The following is a 20,598-nucleotide window of genomic DNA, read 5'->3' as shown; positions in this document are numbered from 1 at the left end:
AATCTCTCCGTCTCCGAGTGTTTGGATTTTGGAATATTCTGGTCTGGAGAGCAGCCAGAACACATACAAACACAAACACTCACACATACACATACACATGAAAATTCAGTGAATCTAAAATTGGGTAAGAAAGCAAAGTAAAAACGGAGTCTATTCCGGAAGAAGGCCAAAAGTCAACACTTCGATAATTTAATCTATCTTGTAATCAAAGGATAGCGTGAGCATATATTGTAAAACGATGGGATGCGATTGTTTATTTCTTCATTCATCGAATTGCTATCAAGGCAACGACCTCCAATATTTACAATTAGAAGACTCTCTTTCCCCCAGCTTGTCATCATCAGTACCAGATTCAGCATTTTTTTTTTTTTTAATTTCAGAAAGTTGAGTTGAGTTGGGTTTAAATTAGGGCTTACATGCAAATTCAAGGAACACTAGTAAAAATATTTATAAATTACCCATCAATAAAATCCTCATATTAGATGGAATTGATCCTATTTGTGAGTTATGAATTAAATTCTTATCAATTAAAATAATTTTTGTTGTTCAAATTCAGCATATTTATAAGCACAGTATTATAATAAAATGGAGGAGAATCAAAGTAAGACGCAACAGACAAGCCTCAGAAGAAAACAAAAGAAAACAGAGACTAATAAAAGAAAAAGGTTACTGCTCAATCGCACCAACGCCATCAACAACTACTCAAATGAACAGATTTTGCAGCGGCGTAACCATGAGACAACTGGGTCTTCGTCTTTCTCTTCTCTCTCTAACACTCATCCCTGTTACAGCACAACAACAGATGAATGATAGTGTACCTTCACTCGATGGCATCTCCAGTTTCCAACCAAGTTTAGCAGTTGTCATAGGAATCCTATGTCTAATGTTTTCACTCACGTTCATTCTTCTCTTGTATGCCAAGTTCTGTCAACGCAGAGCTTTAGCTCACGTTGACCCTGAGAACCCCCCTGCTGCACTTGTGAGATCAAGGTCCAGATTCTCCGGAATCGACAAGACTGTCATAGAATCTCTCCCCTTCTTCAAATTCTCTACCCTCAAAGGCTCAAAAGAAGGTCTCGAATGTGCAGTGTGCTTGTCAAAGTTCGAAGACATTGAAATCCTCAGGCTTCTTCCCAAATGCAAACATGCCTTCCACATCGAATGCATTGATTATTGGCTTGAGAAACACTCTAGCTGTCCTCTTTGTAGACGAAAGGTCAGTCCTGATGACCCAACCATGCTCACCTACTCAACCAGTTTGAGGCTTCTAACTAGCCAGTCAGAGAACGGTGAGGAACCCAATATAGAGATCTTTGTTCAGAGAGAAGAAGAACGTCGTGGGTCTTCTAGATTCACTATTGGAAGCAGCTTTAGGAAATCTGGGAAGAGCATTAAGGAAGAAGAATTACCAATCCAGGAAGAAACAGAGCATCATGATGGAAAGTTGTATCACAAACATAACCACAAGATTACTATTAGTGATGTGGTGTTCAGGCACCGGTGGAGCAACGTGAGCTCTTCAGACCTCATGTTTTTGAATTCAGAGATGATTAGTTCTATGCAGAGCAAAAGATTCGATCTTTCGGAACAAAACGGCGAGCCGATTCGATCCTCAACGTCAGGAGAAAATGGGCATATCATCAACATAAAGGAGGAGATGGAGAGGAAGATATCCTTTGAGACCAAGGTAGGTGCATTAAACTCAGTTCTAGATGCGTCAGATTGTGAAGGAACTTCATCTTCCAGTCAAACATCAAAATATGTAAATCCGGGGGAGAAAAGATCGATGTCAGAAATCATTGGCGTATCAAGATTTGGAGATTTGGGTATGAGAGGCAGAGTCTTGAGGGATTCTTCAGTGATTGCAGATGATGTTAAAGAGGAAAGAAGGAGGCAGCTATGGCTGCCAATCGCCAGAAGAACAGTTCAATGGTTTGTGAATAGGGAAAGATCTCAGCCTTTAAATGTATAGTTTCATCAATAATCATTCGTCACCTTCCCAAGATGGTAAGGTGCGTTCTGTTTTGACTTTTAATGGACATTGAATGGCCATATTTGAGCTCAAGTCCTTGATCAACAGCCTCATGGAGGTTTTATTTAGCAATTTTCATGTAGTTCAAGAGAAACGGGTGAACCTTTCTTGTTCTTGCTCCAATTCAATTTATGCTGTTCCTAGCTAATTCCAGAATTTATAGAAAGAATGTAATATATTTAGTGTTAATTTGTAACTAAGATCAGAAATGTAATTTTTTAATAATAATACGTGTATGAAATCCTTTATTCTGGTTTTGTCATTATATACTCCCTCTTGTCCCTATTTACTACAAGGTATTTATAACTACCTTACCAAAATTAAAAAGATATGGCTTAGGTTATTAACTTTGTTCAAAGATAGACTAAACTTCAAATTCTACCTCTAATTTAAATGAAAAAAATTAAAATTTATATTATATTATCTTTTATACTTAATGAGTTTCAATAAAAGTAATACTAAAAAAAGTAATTAATATCTCATCATATATCTTATATTAAGAATTAAAAAATCTTTTTAAAAGACACTCATAGTAGGAATAGGAGGGAGTATCACTCTTATCATGTTTTTTATTTAATAAAATTATAATACAGGAAAATAATTTAGAAATTCAAATAAATGATGTTTTGTTTATATATATATATATATATATGATAATATTATTAAAAAAATGTACTGATGGTATTATGAAAAAATTACACGTAAATTTTGTCATTTTGTGTAAACTACTTTTTATGCAAAATAAAAGTTAAAAGGTTATCGAGATTATGGAAAACGAAATGTTCTTGAAATTGAAACTCTCAGTTCTAGAAATCAAAACACAATCATAGATTCATTCAGAGATATCTTGTCATCTACTTACCCCAAAAAAAAGTCATATCTCTTATTTTCTTATGCTTGACGTATTAATATCATAACGTTTTATTATAAGCAAATCAAATAAAAAAAATTAATGAACTTCGACAACAAGTGGGTGATTTTACATGCCAACCTGTTTCCACGAATCAAGCATGTTCTTTTTCTCCGACTTTGCCATCAAGCGAGGAAGAGATCAGATCAGAGAAGGTATCTGACTTTCGCTTATCTTCTCTAAAGCAATTTCAAAAGCAGAAAGCAACTTCTACAAAAACTAGTTTACCCAAATTAATTATTAAGTTAATTTACTTTCCATTATTTTTTAATATCAATACATGCTTACAGTTCTTTTAACATTTTATTTATCTAAACACTTTATTCTCCTAAAAAATATATCAAAAGACTAATTTAATACAAAAAAAATATTATTAAGATGATAAACAACTATTGTTAAATTTTTGCAGCAAAAAAGGAGCTAGCGTAAAAGCAAATCTTATCCACACTATTGGTTTGGATAGAGAGGAAATTTTAGAGGAAAGAATATTATAAAAGAAAACTCTTAAATTAAAACAAAACTATTATTATTTTTTAAAAGTTTCCCCCCTATCTTAATACGTTAAATTTTTTAAGGGGAAAAAAAGGAACATCTGACAAAGTAAACAAGTTTACTCTGAATTATCTTATTAGACATCATTCAGCAGTTGAAGCCAAACAATAAATGTACACCTAAACCCAGACGCGGTGGCCACTGATAACTGGCGAAGTTGACTCAAGGGAACCACCAAAACGCAAATAGATCGAAGTCTGCAATTTATAATACTTACTATGATGAACCTGTTATCCTTAAGAGCAAAATTCCATTAAGTTTTGCAGACAGGTGAGGTTTTGGTCAATATCTTAAATGACAAGTTTGCATCATTTAATGGCGCAAGGCAAGTAATATACAAAACAAGTGACATATCTGTGGGGTCCTCTTCCCTTGTCTTAATCTGCACAATGAAGGTTTTACAAACCAACCTAATCAGGCTGCTCCACTATTGGATATGGTATACATCTCCAGAATCTGCGAGTAAAACAAGGTTATCTTGCATAACCCACAGAATTAAGATTTGCTACTTGAGTTTGAACAAAATTTTTAAACTCAACGAGGAAGAGGAGGACTATCATGTCGTCATAATCAGGCAACTCTGCATAAATTAACAGTAATTATAGTTGTCATTGTGATTCAGTTAGTTAGGTTTGCGTTTGGTTAGATGTGCCTCTCGTCCTTTCTCTGATTATAATATTCTGGGGAATCAATCAGACAAAAAAAAAAAAATTAATTACTGAGGAGAAGGTGTGGGGTAGTATTATGAAGCATGTGATCACGTATTGATCTGGTGATGTGATGTTAGCCATCTCAGTCACTAGTTAAGATGCACGAAGCTTGAGTCCAACTTCCATCTACCCTTCTGTAATTCTACATCATCCAATTTGAATTTTAATGATCTTAATTAATTTACATTTTTACAAGCTACTATTAAATATCAATCATCAAATTTAATTGCATGGCTTGCAAGTATATTGTGCTGCTTTTAAGATCCAAGAGCATGTATATTTATTTCCCTTTTTTTTACCTTTTTTATTCATGGAAAATAAACGAACAAGTCAAATTTTTAAAGGCTGAATCATGTAAAAATGAAATTAAATAATTAAAACATTAGGCTCATATCTTTGAGGGACCACTACACTAAGTAGTAATAACTCCATTTTCAACTTTTACGGCTGAAATACAAAATACATTATGGATAAACCGCATTACTTACCATGCAGAAAATTGATGAAAAGTAAGAATTTTTCACCTCATAATGAAAAAGAAAATCGCTCCTGTACATTCCATGTGTAATTTACACAGGAGGGAAACTGCCTCCCAAGTAAAAGTGAACTGAAAAGATGGCGTAAGAGCTATATAAGTATACATACATACAGCATCTATTCTAGAACTTCAACTAATAGAAGGAAGCAAATAGTAAACACTAGGAGCTATTGGAGACACACTGCAACCACATAGTCATGTTGCCAAAAAATTGAATTATGGAGAAGCACTTGGATCTATCGGTTTATAAGCATTTTTCCCGTGAAACTGCCTTCCTAACGATTTCTTGGATTGCAAGTGTTTCAATCAAAATGTTACAAGAACATGAAGTCCTGAATCCATTCTGCTACCAGTCCTCAAGCCATTCAGGAATGTTAAGTTCATCTACCTCTTGTGACGGGGAAACTTGGGAACCGGTGCAATCCTCGGAATGAATTTCCAGGTATAGAGTTATACGAGAGAGAATTTCTGGAGGAGCAGGAAAGCTATGATTTCTTATCCCTTCCCAGTCAACACCATTAAACCAAGGATGGCTTTTGACAGAATCAGGACCTTGGCTACCAAGTCTAGTGCTTTCGTCACCATCAAGTAACTGATCAAATTAGTCAACCAAAATGAATCAGTATTCTCCTTTTCTCTTCATGTAAAATCAAACAAGATAGGAAGAGACAGAAACCAGGCTGCAATGCTTGCAATACCTTAGTGATGAGATCAATAGCCTCCGGGCTGAAAGTTTCTGGAAGGTTCAGCTTCCTTTTTGCAATTTTGGCCACTGTATCAAGCTCATTTTCTCTCCACGATCCAAAAGGCATCTCACCTCGTAACATAAAATAAATCAAAACTCCCAACGCCCACCTGCATCACCATCACCATATCCAAAAAAGTAGTCAAGGCACATAGGACAATGGCCATAAATTAGCTTGTAATTCTAATGACTCAGAGCCACCGAGAGTCCTATGAAACGACACAGGTGATTGGGAATCCTTTCAAATGAAATATATCAGCCATAAGCAGCATAAATCTTTAACAACAATACAGTTGAATCATCTTGCTAACATGTGATGCAAACTTGGTTTTCAAAGAATCACTGCAGAAACAAGGCTCTAAAGGATATTAAAATTCTAGGAACGAAAACCTTATTTGCCATGACTCGTCATAGCAACATATTAATGCAGACCACATGAACTTGCCTTTGGTAACAGATATTTTAGTTTATCTTATGTATTTTTCGCAACCAAGGAAAGGAAGGCACCACAGACAAGAAACTTTGGGGTTTGAAATGAATCAATAATCAGACAAGCCTTGTCATACCAGTCAGCAGGGAAACTGTGGCCTTTTCCCAGAACAATCTCTGGAGCTAATGAGTCTGCCATTCCACAAATTGTGAATGTTCTTTCATCTGAGAGTTTCTTCCCAAACCTGAAGTCCACAAGCTACAAACAGAGACATAGTTTAGCACAGGTGCATATAGTGTTCTCCTTCTCAAGGGAGGTGCATTTGGTTCTCCTTTTCATGGGTATTTTTTGGGGAAAAATATATGAATGCATAGGATACAGTGCATCACATTACGACTTTAAGATCTCCTGACCTGTATACATCCAGTTTGGTCCAAAGTCAGAAGATCAGGTGATACCCCTCTGTAAAGAACACCATTCTGAAATTCAAAGAAGAAAAAAGAATGAGAACAATGAAAAAAACGTGACCACAATTTAAAGAATGAAAAATCAAATAGAAAAATAATTATATGCGGACACAAGACCTTATGTAAATCTTCCAAGGCAGTAACAACACAAGCAGCACAAAATCGAGCTGATGATTCACCAAAAGGACTTGTAAGTATGGAAGACAATGGACAAGCAAGGCGTGTATTTAGTAGTATCCCAGCATAAACTCGATCAGCACAGGTGCACAGAACCTGTGGTATACAAGCCGAAGGGCTCGTGCCCTTGATCAAATTTTTCTCTTTTAAAACTTGTGCTTCCTTTCCCAGCCTTTTCACCTTTTGCTTAGAAAACCTCTTCAAAGTAAGCATATTCTCTGCTAGCCAGCCATATTTGTACAGCAAATTACATCAGTGAAAGCACACGTACATTGTTTCACTGCAATATCTATTCTTTTTGGTAGAGCGTTTCATTGCAATATTAAATGCTATAACTGAAGGAAAGAACAGCCACCCAAGTCAACAAAGAAGAAGAAAATTATGCGGTAGGAAAAGTTAACATGCAACTATTTTCAGACAACAACTGACGACATCAGAAAAGAGAAATCTACCTGAGTCTCCTAATAGAGTAAGCCCAACCTCAGAACAGTCAGTAGAATATACACTCTTTTTCCACTCCTAGAAAATAAAACCATAAGCTAGTTTGAGTACGCATATCCTCAGCATGGCATTGCATGACAAAACAAAAGACACAGAACCCCTTACCAAATCTGAGATATGGATTTTATCAAGTGAAGAAAAATTAATACTTTTACTTGATTCCTTCAAATAGTCTGATGAATTGTCCCTTGACCTGCCATCAAATTAACAAAATCAAGGAAATGAGGCTTGTCAATTAGGTTTAGCATATTAGCCAACACACAAATATCAAAATCGGTTTGAGACACGCACAAAATAAAACTTACTTCTGATCTTCCTTAGACAACTTTTTCAAGGGGCCAATTTCTGATTGAAATTTTTCCTTTGTTAGTACAGTACATAACACATCACCCACAGCCACAGCACTTAAGGTTCCAATATTTTCACCAAGAAGAGTCCATTCACCGAAATAGCTTCCCTCCGGCTTCTCTATTGATACGTCCTTCGTGCTCTGTAAATCATCATTCTCATTTTGACAGTCAGGCTTCAGGCTACAGGCATTTGGGTTTCTCAGTAAATCTGAATCAAAAGTTATTCTCACTTGTCCCTTCTGAATTATGTACAATGCAGAGGCTTCATTCTGAAAGAAATGCTCAATAAGTATAAGGAAATAAGGAAGAGAAAATGGGCTTAACATCTCAAGGTCTTACTTGATCAATTATTATTTGTCCATTTGAAAAGGAAACTTCAGAGAGGGACTCTGAGATCTGACTGAGTTGTAAGATTGTCAACTTTGAAAGGAGATCAACAGACCGAAGCAACTTCAAAGATGATAAGTTAGAGAACTTCGACATTAAAATTCCTCGAAAGTCTTCTCGCCTTAAGGCCCATAGAGTTCCTTCAGTTACAGCACGTACAGAAGCCTGAAGTGGTTTATTATACCTGTTAAGACCACAAATTTCAGAACAATTTATATAGTTGCAAGGCAAAAAAGTTTTATGCTTCTTTTTTCTTTTTGGAAAGACACTAGGAGCATCCTCTGCTGGTAGAAGGAATTAATCTCCCTTGGGATACTAAAGACAAAGGGTAAGTCATTCCCAATTCGGCTTGCTCCATACATGAAGGTTTAACAAAAAGAAAAATGAATAAACAAATAAGCAGCTTCAATACAAGTGCAGTAATTTCCAACTTTATCTTGACAACCCTTGGAAAATTTGAATGGCCACATTCGCACAACTCATTACATTTGTTTAGTTTCAGGTATGATAAAATTTCTCCAAAACTAAATGTTGCAGTTGCAGCAGGAGAAGGAAAAATGTCCTGAAAATGAATTGAAGTATTTTTCAATTAAAAAGAAGGGCAAATGCAAAAGCATCACGCTCAATATTTACAATGCCCAAGTTATGTGCCTGTTATTCCTGGATGGCAATTCTCAAGCAAATTAATTCCAATGCTTGAGATAAGTTAAATGTAAGAAGGTTGGGGGGGGATAAGGAACTCACATGAGAGCAAGTTCTCCAAAACAAGACAATTTTTCTGCTGTGTAGCGCTGCAGAACCCTAGGCAATTCCCCATTTTTTTCCTCCTGCAATTTGATATATGTTGAACAAGCATTCAAATTTCAATAATGTCACATTAAAATACAAAACTTCAGAAAATATCACCTAGAACAAGAAGCAACATTTATAATATGACAACAGGGCAAGGAAAAAAATGAGTGCATCTGGAGATTCCAGGCTATATGAGGGGTGAAGTTATAGTATCAACATTAGCTGGCAAAATTAAAAAGTGAAATGGAGGGGTAAAAAAGTTTTGGGAGACATCAACATTGAAACAATAATGATAGCATGAAATCTAACTTTTAGACATTTTAAAGTCTGGGAAGCACCACTCCAATTGAAAGATTCAGTAGTCCAAGAAAGAAAAGCTGTGGCCATCATATCGATAAATGGAATGCCCAATGCAAACAACTGATAAAGATTATAAACCTGAGTTGCCAAGACCTCAAATTCTCCACTACCAACAACATAGAAACAGTCACCTTCACCACCCTGCAAGGGATAACTGTCATAACTCTTGAATTATAATTCATATCTAATAAATATATAACATACTTTGAAATAGCTAATTTAAGTTCCATTTAAGATAGCAAACTTCTCCATTTTCAGCCAAAGAATATAATATTTGACAGGCTATATATAGAAGGTAGAACATCAATATTAGGATTCACTTTCCTGCAAAACTATAGCCATATGTAATAATTGAAAAAGGTGGCTAAGGAAAAAACCTCATGCAGCAGCAGCAGATTTATCAATTCTTGATCGATAATACTTCAGGCAAATATATACACACACACTTCAGAAATTTATGTGCACAGTACAATTTGAAAGCCGAAAACCAACCTAAATCAGAATCTCTGCTCATTATGTATCTCTAAGAGGCTCCACAATGTTAAATGCTTACACAAACAAGTAAAAGCTGAAGAATTACAGTACTTAAGGGTTTTAAGTGGAAAAGCAAACCTGTTTGACTATAACATCTCCAGGTTGAACTTCAACTCTTTGCATGCAATCCAATAAAACATGACACTGAGAATCGGTAAGCTTTCTGAAGAGAAAATGATCGTGCAATGCCCGCTCAATTTGTGCCTGTAGCATATGAAAATGAAACACCAATAAAGATTCATATATTGAACTTGCAAGTGGAAATAATAAAGTAAAATGGTAGACATAAATAACAATGTTCATGACAATTGCAACTGAAAAATGTTAAATGGAGGAGAAATCTGTGAAGGGAATAAGCAAAAGCAGAACTTACTTCTTCCTCCCATGTTTTCCTATGAGCAGAAGATGGAGGAATCCAAGTTTGCCCATTTTCTAAGGAATTTTCAATTGCTCGGAGACGCGCCCTTGATAAGTCATGCCTTGCCCGAGGGTTCTTGGAGTACCAGCCCAAGGTGGAAGGTGATTCTGATCCTGTCACCTCAACAACTTGAGGAACTGGAGTTCTAAGAACATCACCATAGCTGGCAGATTGACCAACAGCAGGCTGACGTGAAAACAAAATTAGTTACAAACAACCAGGGAGGAGTAAAAAGCACCGTGAATATTTTCCAAGAAAGGGTGTGCTTAAATAAAAGAGGGAAAAGAGAAACATCATACATCGTTTAGTCCGTTAATATGAACAACAATAATGGTAATATCATCCGTACGAGTTTCATATTGCAACCAAAGTCGATAAGATTCAGCCACAATTGCAGCACAAGCATCGCGAGGATCTTTGAATTTAGAAACCTGCAAATATGATGGAAATCAGTTAACTACATTTAGAAGTTAGACAAATTTTATTTCATGTTAAGTTTTCAATTTTAATCAACTCAATCCTACAGTTAACTGGTGATACCTCAATCCGACTATGTCCATAACAATTTCATGAGCAAGCCTCTATCAACTAAGATAGATCCAAACAACTTGCTATTTTGGCTGGACAGTGTAATTATTGACAAAGCATCTAACAGCACCAATTACCAAAAGTATGTCAATATACAGAAGATCAAATTCAATATTTTTGAATTGCAAAAGATGGTCTCTGCTTCAAACAGGAAAGTAGCTTGATTCAATATTTACTTAATCTCCTCATTTGTTTCGCATATCATCAAAAACATTTCCCACCGTTATCTTAATTTTTTCAAGGAAAAAGTTGTATATCCCTCTTAGCTAACTTGGAAAATTTAAATTGAGTTATCTAAACATCCCAATCAAAAGCAGTTTCACTTGACAATTTTAGATAACATTCCCAAACACAACAAGATTCTTCCAAAATCAAAAATTGCAAACTTGAATATTTTCAATTGTCAATATTAAGCTTCAAACACAAACTCGGGGTCTTTCGACTTTCTCCAAATTAACATCATACAACATTAGAAATTTTAGTTTTACAAGTTGATATAAAACTGTATAATTCATCACTACAGAAACAAATAAGAAACTGCAGTGATCAGGAAATGTTTACTTTGAATTCTTCCTATTTTGTTTTTTAGTAAAATATATTTCAAACTATCAGCAACTGTAACAGAATGATAAAAGGAATACAAAAATATGTGTGAGGAAACAATTCATGACATATAACTAAACTTCAAACATCACCCAACCAATGACAAACAAAAAATGTTTCACTTCTAGTTTTCACGCATGAAGACAGGGAAAGCAGCATTTTTTTTCTTTAGTAGAAGGAGAAATTTATCAGTAGAATAGGGATATCAAAGGATGCAAAATAGATGTTAACAAAATCTCATAAGCATTAAGGTAAATGAACAAACTATGATTTCGTATCCATTGAAGAATCGTGTTCAAATGCAAAAGACCAAATATAAACAGTTCTTTCACCCCAGGAAAAGGAAAAGGATACCAGAACATTTTCAAATGAAGTAAATTGGAATATACCATACTTCTTATCAATCATCAAATGGGAAAAATTCAAAATGTGATTATAGCCAGAAAGATTTATTATATTCGCAGCTTACATCAAGTCAAATGAAAGAAATACTTACCAACTAATCCATGCATGATTCAACTTTTCCTACAAATACCAAGATCTCGAAATACAAGTCTGGTCCCTCACCAAAATAACACCTAAAAGCTAAAAAATTTATCGGTAAATTACTCTAAAGCACTTGAAAGCTTATCAAAGCTCGTTTCATAAATCATAAAAAACTACTACCACATTCCTCAGAAACTCGTCACTTAATCACTCAATGTCTCTTCTAAAAGATTTATGAGCAAATATTTGTGTGTAAAAGTGAAAATGTCATAATAACCTTGACAGCAACTTGCTTTTTTTACCAGACCCCACAAATTTTGAACAATATAGAAAACAAGAACATTTGCTCTTGCGTTACAGAATGGGCTAGTATATATGCTCTCTGTCAAAGATGATATTAGTTTTATAAAGACAAGAAGAAATATTACCATTTCAACCACAGTCTGGCTAGATAGAAACTCAAAGACACCGTCGCTGGCAAGCACAAAGAAAGGATGGTTTGGTGTGAGCTCGAAAACAACAATTTCTGGGGTAGCAACGACGCCAATGGTCTCGGCAACTGAATCACCAATGCTTCTAGTGAAAGCTGTACCAGGGTACATCCCGTTCGGAACCCACAATCTAGGCGGATCACCATCATCTCCTTCTTCTGTACCCCAACATTGAACATCAGGATTCTTAAGCCCTTCAATCTGATCCAGAGTAAGAACTCTAGCTCCACAAAGCCTGACCCTTTCAAGTTCGTCTTGCCTAAAAGGTGTTTGATCCATGGACAAGTCTACTGCCACAACATCGTTTCCTCTCCTCTCTGCAATCACCGCCCTAGAATCACCTGAATTGGCCACGTATATTGTCCTACCCCGAACCAATACCGTAATTGCTGTAGTGCCACTCATGCTATCATCCAAAACATCAGCATGCAACTGCGAGTTTGTCGCCAAGAACGCAGCGTGACAAGCCTCCACAGCATCTACTCGAAATTTACTATTTCTAAGCAAATTCTCACATAGCTTTCGCTTCACGAACTGCGAACACTGAGTCCCAAACTCTCCGTGCCCATCGAAAACCCCAAAGAAATGATCATCAGGGTGGGTACCAAATGGGGTGTGAATGCAAAAACTATCTTGGTTGGCCTTATCTAGAGCATCAGGGTAGTAACCTCTCTGTGACAAGTACGAATAACGCAATTCAAAGTTTCCCGAAGGAACCTTCACTGCTCGCGAGCCATCAGGAGGTAGAAACTGCGCTGAAACCCTAGCTAGCCTTCTGATGCCTGCTTCAGAGTCTCTGGTTAAGCTCAATTGATTAAATTGGTCTCTAACTTCACCTTCCTGAACATCCGAGGACGCAGGAGACAACCAAGCAGCCTCACTAGTTTTCGCATTTCGACCTTCATTTATCCCGGAATTTCTTGGGCTACAAACCTCACCTATGCAAACCCTTGAATAAACGCAACCCATCACTGAAAGAAACTACTTGAAGAAAAGCCTGATACTGGAATTGGCCAAAAATTCATGAGGTCCAAGACAGTTCAATAGCCTCCTAAAACAGTGAGCTGCAATACTGCCCTGTGGCAGTCTGACCTCTGAACTCTGCCTCAGGAAAAACTAACCTAATACCAATTATTGCAGGATATTGATTTATGATGATACGGAATTCCAAATCCGGCGCAGCAAATGGGCAGCTACACAGAAATTAGCAGGTAAATTATCCCACAAAATGCGTGAAACATGACGTACTTCGGTTCGTCCTCTTTCAAGCTCGACACAGTCAATTGCAAATACATACAAGAATCAGAAGCAACAGCTTAGCGAAATTCCAATTAATTTCAGGATCCAGATTGTTGTCCGAACACAGTTTGAGTTACGTTGCTGATCCAATGCGTGATGCACCGTCGCACACAAACATGATAATATCGAATAACAGTTCAAGTGCAAAAGTACTATATTATTGATTCTAAAAAAGGTGAGAGCAGGCGTCGAACAATGAGTGCCCAATCTTGATAAACACGGAAATGGGCGAAAAGATGAAAAAAGGAGGAAAATAGAAGAAAAGGGCAAAGAGAAAAACAGAGAGTAGAGGTGCAAAGGAGGCACAGTGTTGTGGAGAAGTGTAATTGGAAATAAAAGCAGAAGGGGCTGCACACAAGAGTGCTTTTGCCAGTAGGCGAACACAGTGGGGGGCTTTGTGTTGTGTGGGTTAGGCTGGAGGTTTGAAAACCAGGAGAGACCACTGATCTCCGAGTGGAGACGTATCAGTGCATGTGTGGTGAGGTCAGACTCACAGCTTTTGTGGGCGGCAGCTGGACGATGATCCCTTCGCATACACGCGTTCAACACTCACGCGCCCACTTCTTTCCATGTATTATTACTTGTATTTATTAAATATTTAAACCAACAAATTAAAAATTAATAGCAACATCTATGCATCAATATACTATGAATATATGAAAATTCTAACAAGCCAAACTTTTTATTAATTCTAAATAGAGCATACCATTTTTAAATACATGCAACACATAAAACTCAATAACTACATAAATTTAAAATGAGAATTACATTATGTGTAAGATATTATTAATAGTGCAACGCCATATCTTGCCTAATTAGTATAAAACTACAATTTCTCCTCAAAATAGAAAATACCATTGTTGTTTGCCATAAAGTAAAGATTTTTTGCCTACTTGCAAAGAAAGGATTAATTGATACCATAGTGAGTCGGAAGGGGATGATAAAAGAAAATGCTTTATAATGATATTACATGAATTCAGGCCGTAAAAAAGATGTCACATGAATAGATAATTATTAATTAATAGTTCATAATTTATACATATCAGTAATTAACCTTAACACATCATTCAAATAATTACCAGCTATAAAGATTTGAAATTTTTTTACGAATAATTACTATTTTGCCACATGAAATACATTTATTTAGTCCTATTTATAAGGTAGATAGAGAATAAAATAATTAATTCTATTTATACAACACTTGTCAATTATTAATGCTTTTCTTTATATTTTTATCCTTATTAAATACTTTGAATAAAAATACTAATAATAGTAATAAGATTTAAGAACATTTATTAGAGTTTAAAATGAAAACTTGTTAAATTTTAAAACAAAATTAATAAATTTTATAACTTTCTCTGATTCTGATGAAATATGTTAAAAGTGATGTATAAATAAAATTAGAGAGAGTATAAGGGTTTATAAATTTTGAATGAAACAGCTCATTTTTAAACTTAAAATTAAAATTTGCAAAATTACATTATTTAAAAATACAACTCCATTCCTTATTTAATTGGTGCTATAAAACTATAATTTCTCCCCCGAAGTACAATTTCTTGCTATAAAGCGAAGATCAATGCTGATATGCCATAATAAGGTGGAAGATAATAGTAAAAAAAAATTGCCTGATATTACGCAAATAGATTAAGAAATGATTAATATTAACTAGTTACTTGCACATAATTTAAAATACTGTACGTTAGCTTTCTTTTAATATATTTTCACTGCTCTGTGTCGGCTTTAAATTCACCTTCACCTATCATGCTATTTATTAGTAACTATCAGCAATTTTTTGAGACCAGTTATTTATTTTATTTTTTGCCAACAGACTTCCCTTTTTTTGGGTATTTCAGGGCCGATTGACTTTTAAACCGGCTAATCCATGTAGTAACATGGAACAGGGAACAATTTTGTTGGTGACCTGGCGTTATTAAATGCCAACTAAACTGGTTGGGACCGAAAATTGGTGTGATATTAGCCATAACTGAAGTTCAAAGTTATCCCTGCCATGCTAGCTAGCTATCAGCCTATCAAAGCCAAAAGTCAGTTAAGTTAAAGTTTCAGGCTGATGCCAGCCAGCTTGTAAAAAATTTAGGATAGGCCATAATAAAATAGTTTTTTTTTTTAATAATGTCTGTGCCAATTCAAACCAATCTAAATAAATTTAAAAAAATTTGAGTTAAGTTTCAATTTAAATAAAAAATTACATTTTTAAAAAATATATAGAATATATTAAATACTAACTAATTCTTTATATTTTAATTTATTTTATACTAAAATACCATCTATTTAAATATATTATCACAAATATTTTTTAAAAAAAATAAAAAAAATTTATATTATCATATTTTTATTATTTTTAATTTATAAAATATCTTAAAATGATATTTAAAATGTACTTTAATATTGAATTTTTAATTTTAAGATCCACATATTTTTTAAAAAAAGATTGAGTCTTCTGTATCATTTCAATATCGCAAAAAATATATTTTGTATTTTCCTATAAAATAAAAATAAATAATTTTAAATTAAAAAATAAGTTAAATTAATTTAAAAAGTAAAAATGATAATTTGAATATTTAGACTGATTCAAATAAGTTCAAAATTCAAAAAGATTTGAGTAAAGCTTGATTATTCAAGCTTTTTTATGAGTTTAAAATAACTTAAATAAGTCAATCCAAATTGAATCTAACCCAAAAATGCCTACCGTGTCCTAATTAGGGCTGTAAATTGCTAAAGGATGGGTTACGTCACTATGTTGATTGGCACAGTTGATAATATAATAAATGCGAAAGGGACTCATTTAATCTGGTTTAATGTTGAATCAAGAGAGACCAAAATAACAAAAAATTGCATTGATAAAAATAGAGCTTTTAGATTTTTCATGAACACGCGCACAAGGAAATCTTCTGTAATCTTGAAAGTATGATCCATTCCATTCCTTTTTTGGTGGCGATACATTCAGTTATTTAACTCACTCGTTGAGCGGAGACTGGTTAGCAGTATGATGTTCTTTTTTCTTTTGTCATGACGTCGTCAATTGTTCTACGCAACAATTAGTTTTATGTTGCTAGAAAGACAGGCAAATGTTAAAAAAAAAACGAACATTTGCAAGTAAAGGAGACAGTCTTTGGATGCTCTCATTCATTTGTCTAATTATTTTTTTCTATACAGTAATGGATCACTAATATAGATAATTTGATATGACATGTTATTCAATAAGTATTTAATATGCTAAATTCTTTGTGGTCTTAATTTTACCTTTAAAATAATTAAAATATAGTAAATATGTCACTCACCTTAAATACTCCAATGTTAACCATTAAGTTTGTCACTAATGATATCATGTAGATCATAGATGCCACATAGGGGGACACTTAGATAGTGTAAATTTTTTTTAAAAAAAATATAGAGTTATGAAGTGATTTTCTATAAGAAAAAAATTACTGCTTTGGCCCCTCAATCTTTTAACTTTCACTTTTATCATATTTTTATTATGTATTTCTTACTTTCTAATCTTTATGCAAGTATGCATTCTTTACTCTGTAGTCCTTTCACTTATTCATGTATAGCCTTTTCACTTATAAGGTAAAGAGATGAGTGCTTTTTTATCTTATTTATAAGCTAGAATATTAAATTTTTATCACAAATTTTTTTATTTTATCATCTATTAAATGTTAGAGAGATAAAGTATGTGCATTTAATATGGCCAAAATTGAAAACTTATCAAAATTTTAAACAAAATTAATAAATTTTAAGGTTTTTTTTCCAATAAAACATGTTAAAATAATTTATAAATAAAATCAAAAAGTATTTTTATGAGTAATAGTAGATAAAAATATAAATATATTGTTAATTTCTATTAAATTTTATAGCATGAGTTTTTTATATACTTTGCAAAGCTTTTTTATTGATTTTTTAAGTCTTCAATGGTAGAGTAAATCCCCTCCGAAGAAATAGACCATGACCAAGCCGTGTCAAAGTCTACGATCTTCTTGGTGGTGTTGGTAAAAGTTGAAGCTAAAGAAGGCAACTAAGATTGTAGGTAGTATGGAGGTAAATCATGAGTTGCTTGGGTCGTGCTAAAGGATGCTACTCTTAAGAATTATTCCGACACACTAGTATGGCAGATCAACAATTCTCTAAAATTAAATAAGCATGTCCTACAAGAACGCAAGGGCACAGAATAGCAAACTCAAATGAAAAAGAAATACACAGTGGAGGAGGAAAGAGAGCCTCAAAAGCTCAAGAGGCAGGCACACCATTCTGTCTGTACCCATGGCTACACATAGGTCGAAGGTAAAGACATGAATGTTGGGTTCATAATAATTAAACACCATTAAGCCCCGATTACATGATCATAAAACAGCATAAACACATGCACACATTACTCTTAGAGCTGTTTGGAAACAAACACATAATGGATTTGATTAATGTAAATCCATTTAAGAATCTATTTAAAGGCCAAAAGATGTTTAAGGTTGAATCCAAATTTTAAATAGCTAAACATCAAGGTTTTTCAATAAGATCATGTAAATAAATATTTTTTTTTTGAAAAAATACTCCGATAAAAGAAATCCAGTGCCTCTTGAACTTGCACGTAAGAGGACAAATCGATTGTTTTCAATTGCGATTACCCTGAATTGGCCTATTTCATGCATGTAAGCCCACTTCTCCTTCAAGAAGCACATTTCACTAGCCGACTTATTCTTTAGTATTTATACACTAGGAGCACTCTTTATTTAGGCAATGTGGGACTTCTTTTGATACACACAAATATAATTATTACAACAATCCCCCACATATGTTAAAAGAATCTACTATCATCTGAGTTACTCACACGAAGGATAATTATGTTGAATTTAATGTCTTTCAACTTAAACCAAACATAGATTAATAAAACTTAGCATGCAAAAAAGTCAATGTAACTTTGTTATTGAACTAACAGATCTTGAGCGTGTACTAGAGGTCTTATTAATCAAATTATACCCCCACAGTCTTTATTACTAACGATAGTTTTGCACATTATCAATCATGCACGTGCTTGATTTTAACAAATGCTCCAGAAATTTCATTACAATCTCATAGGAGTGGCCCCACTTCACATTTATATATGTGTTTTTATCAAGTATATCTACAATAAATATACAATCCATAAGGATTATAAAAACATTAAGAGCCTCCACTTAGCCTCCGTTCAATGCATTATAGTACTTTCTCAAGCTATAAGAAAGATAAAAATTAAATGCTAACAGAACTAATAAGTGATTTGTTCTTACTCATTGAACCTTTTTGATGGGATCTCCAATCACAAAGGTTAGGTTGCAATCACCGTTAATTTCAAACAAGCTTAAGTCCCATTCTCCTCGATGTTTCAATAATAAATTTCTTCCCTAGGGGCTTAGTAAATAGATCCGCTAGATTTAACTTTAATCTTACACAATCAACTGAGATGACTCTATCTTTGAGCAGTTATCTTATAATATTATCTCTCAATTGAGTATCTCTACTTTTGTCATTAAAGGTCTTATTTTTTGCCATTGCTATCGTAGAATGGCTATCATGATGTAAAGACACTAACGGTGTGGGCTTTTCACCTATTGGAATACTTGTTAAGAAATTTTTCAACCACTAATGTAACTTTTCAATTTAAATTTTTAATAGTTAATTTAGGTTAATAAAAATTTTAAAAAATATTTAGAGGTAAGCAAATTAGTAGAAGATGATTATTAAATCTAATTTAGGATATAATTCTAAAATAAAAAATATATATATAATTAACTAATTAAAAAATTAATTAAATTATTATTATTATTATTAAAAAAATAAGAAAAGGTATGAGAAAGAGAAAGGAAAGAAAGAAGAAAAAGAGACCAGCTTTCGGCGCGTCCGCATGCAATGATCATACATATAAAATAATAATAATAAAAAAAAAGAGGAGGAGGAATGGAGCTTTCGGCGTAAGTGCGATGTACATAGATATATAAAAAGAAGGAAAGGAAAATGTTTTTATGTCCTCTTCCCTTTCATTTTCCTTCTCTTCTCACTTCTCTTCTGCGCACCAACAAAGTAAGCGACTGTGAGCAAGTTCATCGACGCAGCGTGTTTAAGTTTTAAAGGTGAGACTTTCTAATAAGATAATTAAGGTGAGATTTCAAACTTTTCAAGATTAAATAAGTGTTTTAAAAATTTTTCTTTCATCTAGCTCCTTTAGTTTCTGATTTTGTGATGGTTAAAAATTTAAAATTTGAAAGAAGGATGAATTTATGTTGAATAAATATAGTTTTTGAGGTTGTTAGTAGTATAATAAATGTTCTAGAATATAAATTTGTTGATGATCTTTGAATTTGTGGGTTTTATGGATCAAATTCTAAACTAGATCTGAAAATATATGTTGATTTATTGAGGTTTAGATGATTATTTAAGATGAGAAATGAATTATTATGGCTATAGGATTATGATTCTAAGCTAGAGACTCAATTTTTAATTTTTTGATATTTTAGGTGCGAATTTATGAAATAAAAAAAATTTTGATAATAGAAATTAGTTTAGAAGTTGATTTTTAAATTATTAATGTTTATTGATAATTAAAAGAGGAGTTAAAAATTTTACTTAATAATATTGACTCTAGATTTGTATTAAGATTGAGATTAGGAATTATGTTATATTTTTAATTCTATTATTAGAATTATTTTATTAGTTTCAAAAATTGAAACTAATATTTATAAATAATATGTTATTTGTAGATGTATTATTGGTGAAGATTGTGGTGGGAGAGAAATTGTAAGGAATAATTTATTAATAAAGCCACAAGGTAACCATGCTTTTAATTTGTGATTAGTGTTACTTCATGTTAATTGAGTGATTATTGAGAAAATTATGAATTTTGTAATATTGTATAATTGTGCAATATTATTAGGAATTTGTTTGATTATTGTGGGAGGTATTGGGAGACTTGCTATTGTTGTTGTATTTATATGTCACGTGGTACGCCCCTATTGGAGCTCAATAGGTGGCTTGTAAGGGCTCAGACTAATCTATCTTTGACCAGGTAATTTAGCACCGAGTGAGGGCTACGACTCAAGGTTAATGGAGGGATATAAGGATGGTTGTTTGTGTGTATTGTAATATTTCTTATATTTGTTGGAATTATATTATTTTTAATTCTCACTTAATAAGCACACACTTAACTGTTTGTACACACTATCATAAATTGGTATTGGTTACT

At 33.6% G+C, this 20,598-nt stretch overlaps 2 protein-coding genes across 6 annotated transcripts; one reads left to right on the top strand and one right to left on the bottom strand.

Moving 5' to 3' along the window:
* The first annotated feature begins 642 nt into the window (after nucleotides 1-642).
* On the top strand, nucleotides 643-2,299 carry LOC129288178 (E3 ubiquitin-protein ligase ATL42). The gene has a single exon (XM_054924612.1). The coding sequence runs from the start codon at nucleotides 707-709 to the stop codon at nucleotides 1,970-1,972; it is 1,266 nt and encodes a 421-aa protein (XP_054780587.1). The 5' UTR covers nucleotides 643-706; the 3' UTR covers nucleotides 1,973-2,299.
* Nucleotides 2,300-4,703: 2,404 nt separating this feature from the next.
* On the bottom strand, nucleotides 4,704-13,837 carry LOC129313307 (protein phosphatase 2C and cyclic nucleotide-binding/kinase domain-containing protein). Of its 5 annotated transcripts, XM_054956279.1 has the most exons (16): nucleotides 12,009-13,835; nucleotides 10,203-10,334; nucleotides 9,859-10,089; nucleotides 9,564-9,689; nucleotides 9,030-9,092; nucleotides 8,544-8,626; nucleotides 7,752-7,983; nucleotides 7,643-7,681; nucleotides 7,368-7,552; nucleotides 7,168-7,255; nucleotides 7,014-7,080; nucleotides 6,502-6,782; nucleotides 6,331-6,396; nucleotides 6,054-6,175; nucleotides 5,441-5,597; nucleotides 4,704-5,334 (listed from the first exon to the last, which is right to left on the bottom strand). In XM_054956279.1, the coding sequence occupies exons 1-16, from the start codon at nucleotides 13,038-13,040 to the stop codon at nucleotides 5,089-5,091; spliced, it is 3,150 nt and encodes a 1,049-aa protein (XP_054812254.1). In that variant the 5' UTR covers nucleotides 13,041-13,835; the 3' UTR covers nucleotides 4,704-5,088. The 5 variants fall into 5 exon arrangements, 4 of the variants coding, with proteins under 4 accessions (XP_054812254.1, XP_054812263.1, XP_054812241.1 ...); XM_054956288.1 differs by lacking the exon at nucleotides 7,643-7,681; XM_054956266.1 differs by having other exon boundaries at nucleotides 7,368-7,681; nucleotides 12,009-13,834.
* Between the last annotated feature and the right edge of the window lie 6,761 nt (nucleotides 13,838-20,598).

The sequence above is a fragment of the Prosopis cineraria genome, unplaced genomic scaffold (genome assembly GCF_029017545.1).
Source record: "Prosopis cineraria cultivar Desert tree isolate PC_DT_omini unplaced genomic scaffold, ASM2901754v1 PC1, whole genome shotgun sequence".
NCBI lineage: Eukaryota > Viridiplantae > Streptophyta > Magnoliopsida > Fabales > Fabaceae > Prosopis > Prosopis cineraria.
The sequence above is the reverse complement of the archived record's forward strand: the minus strand, read 5'-3'. Positions and strand labels throughout refer to the sequence as shown.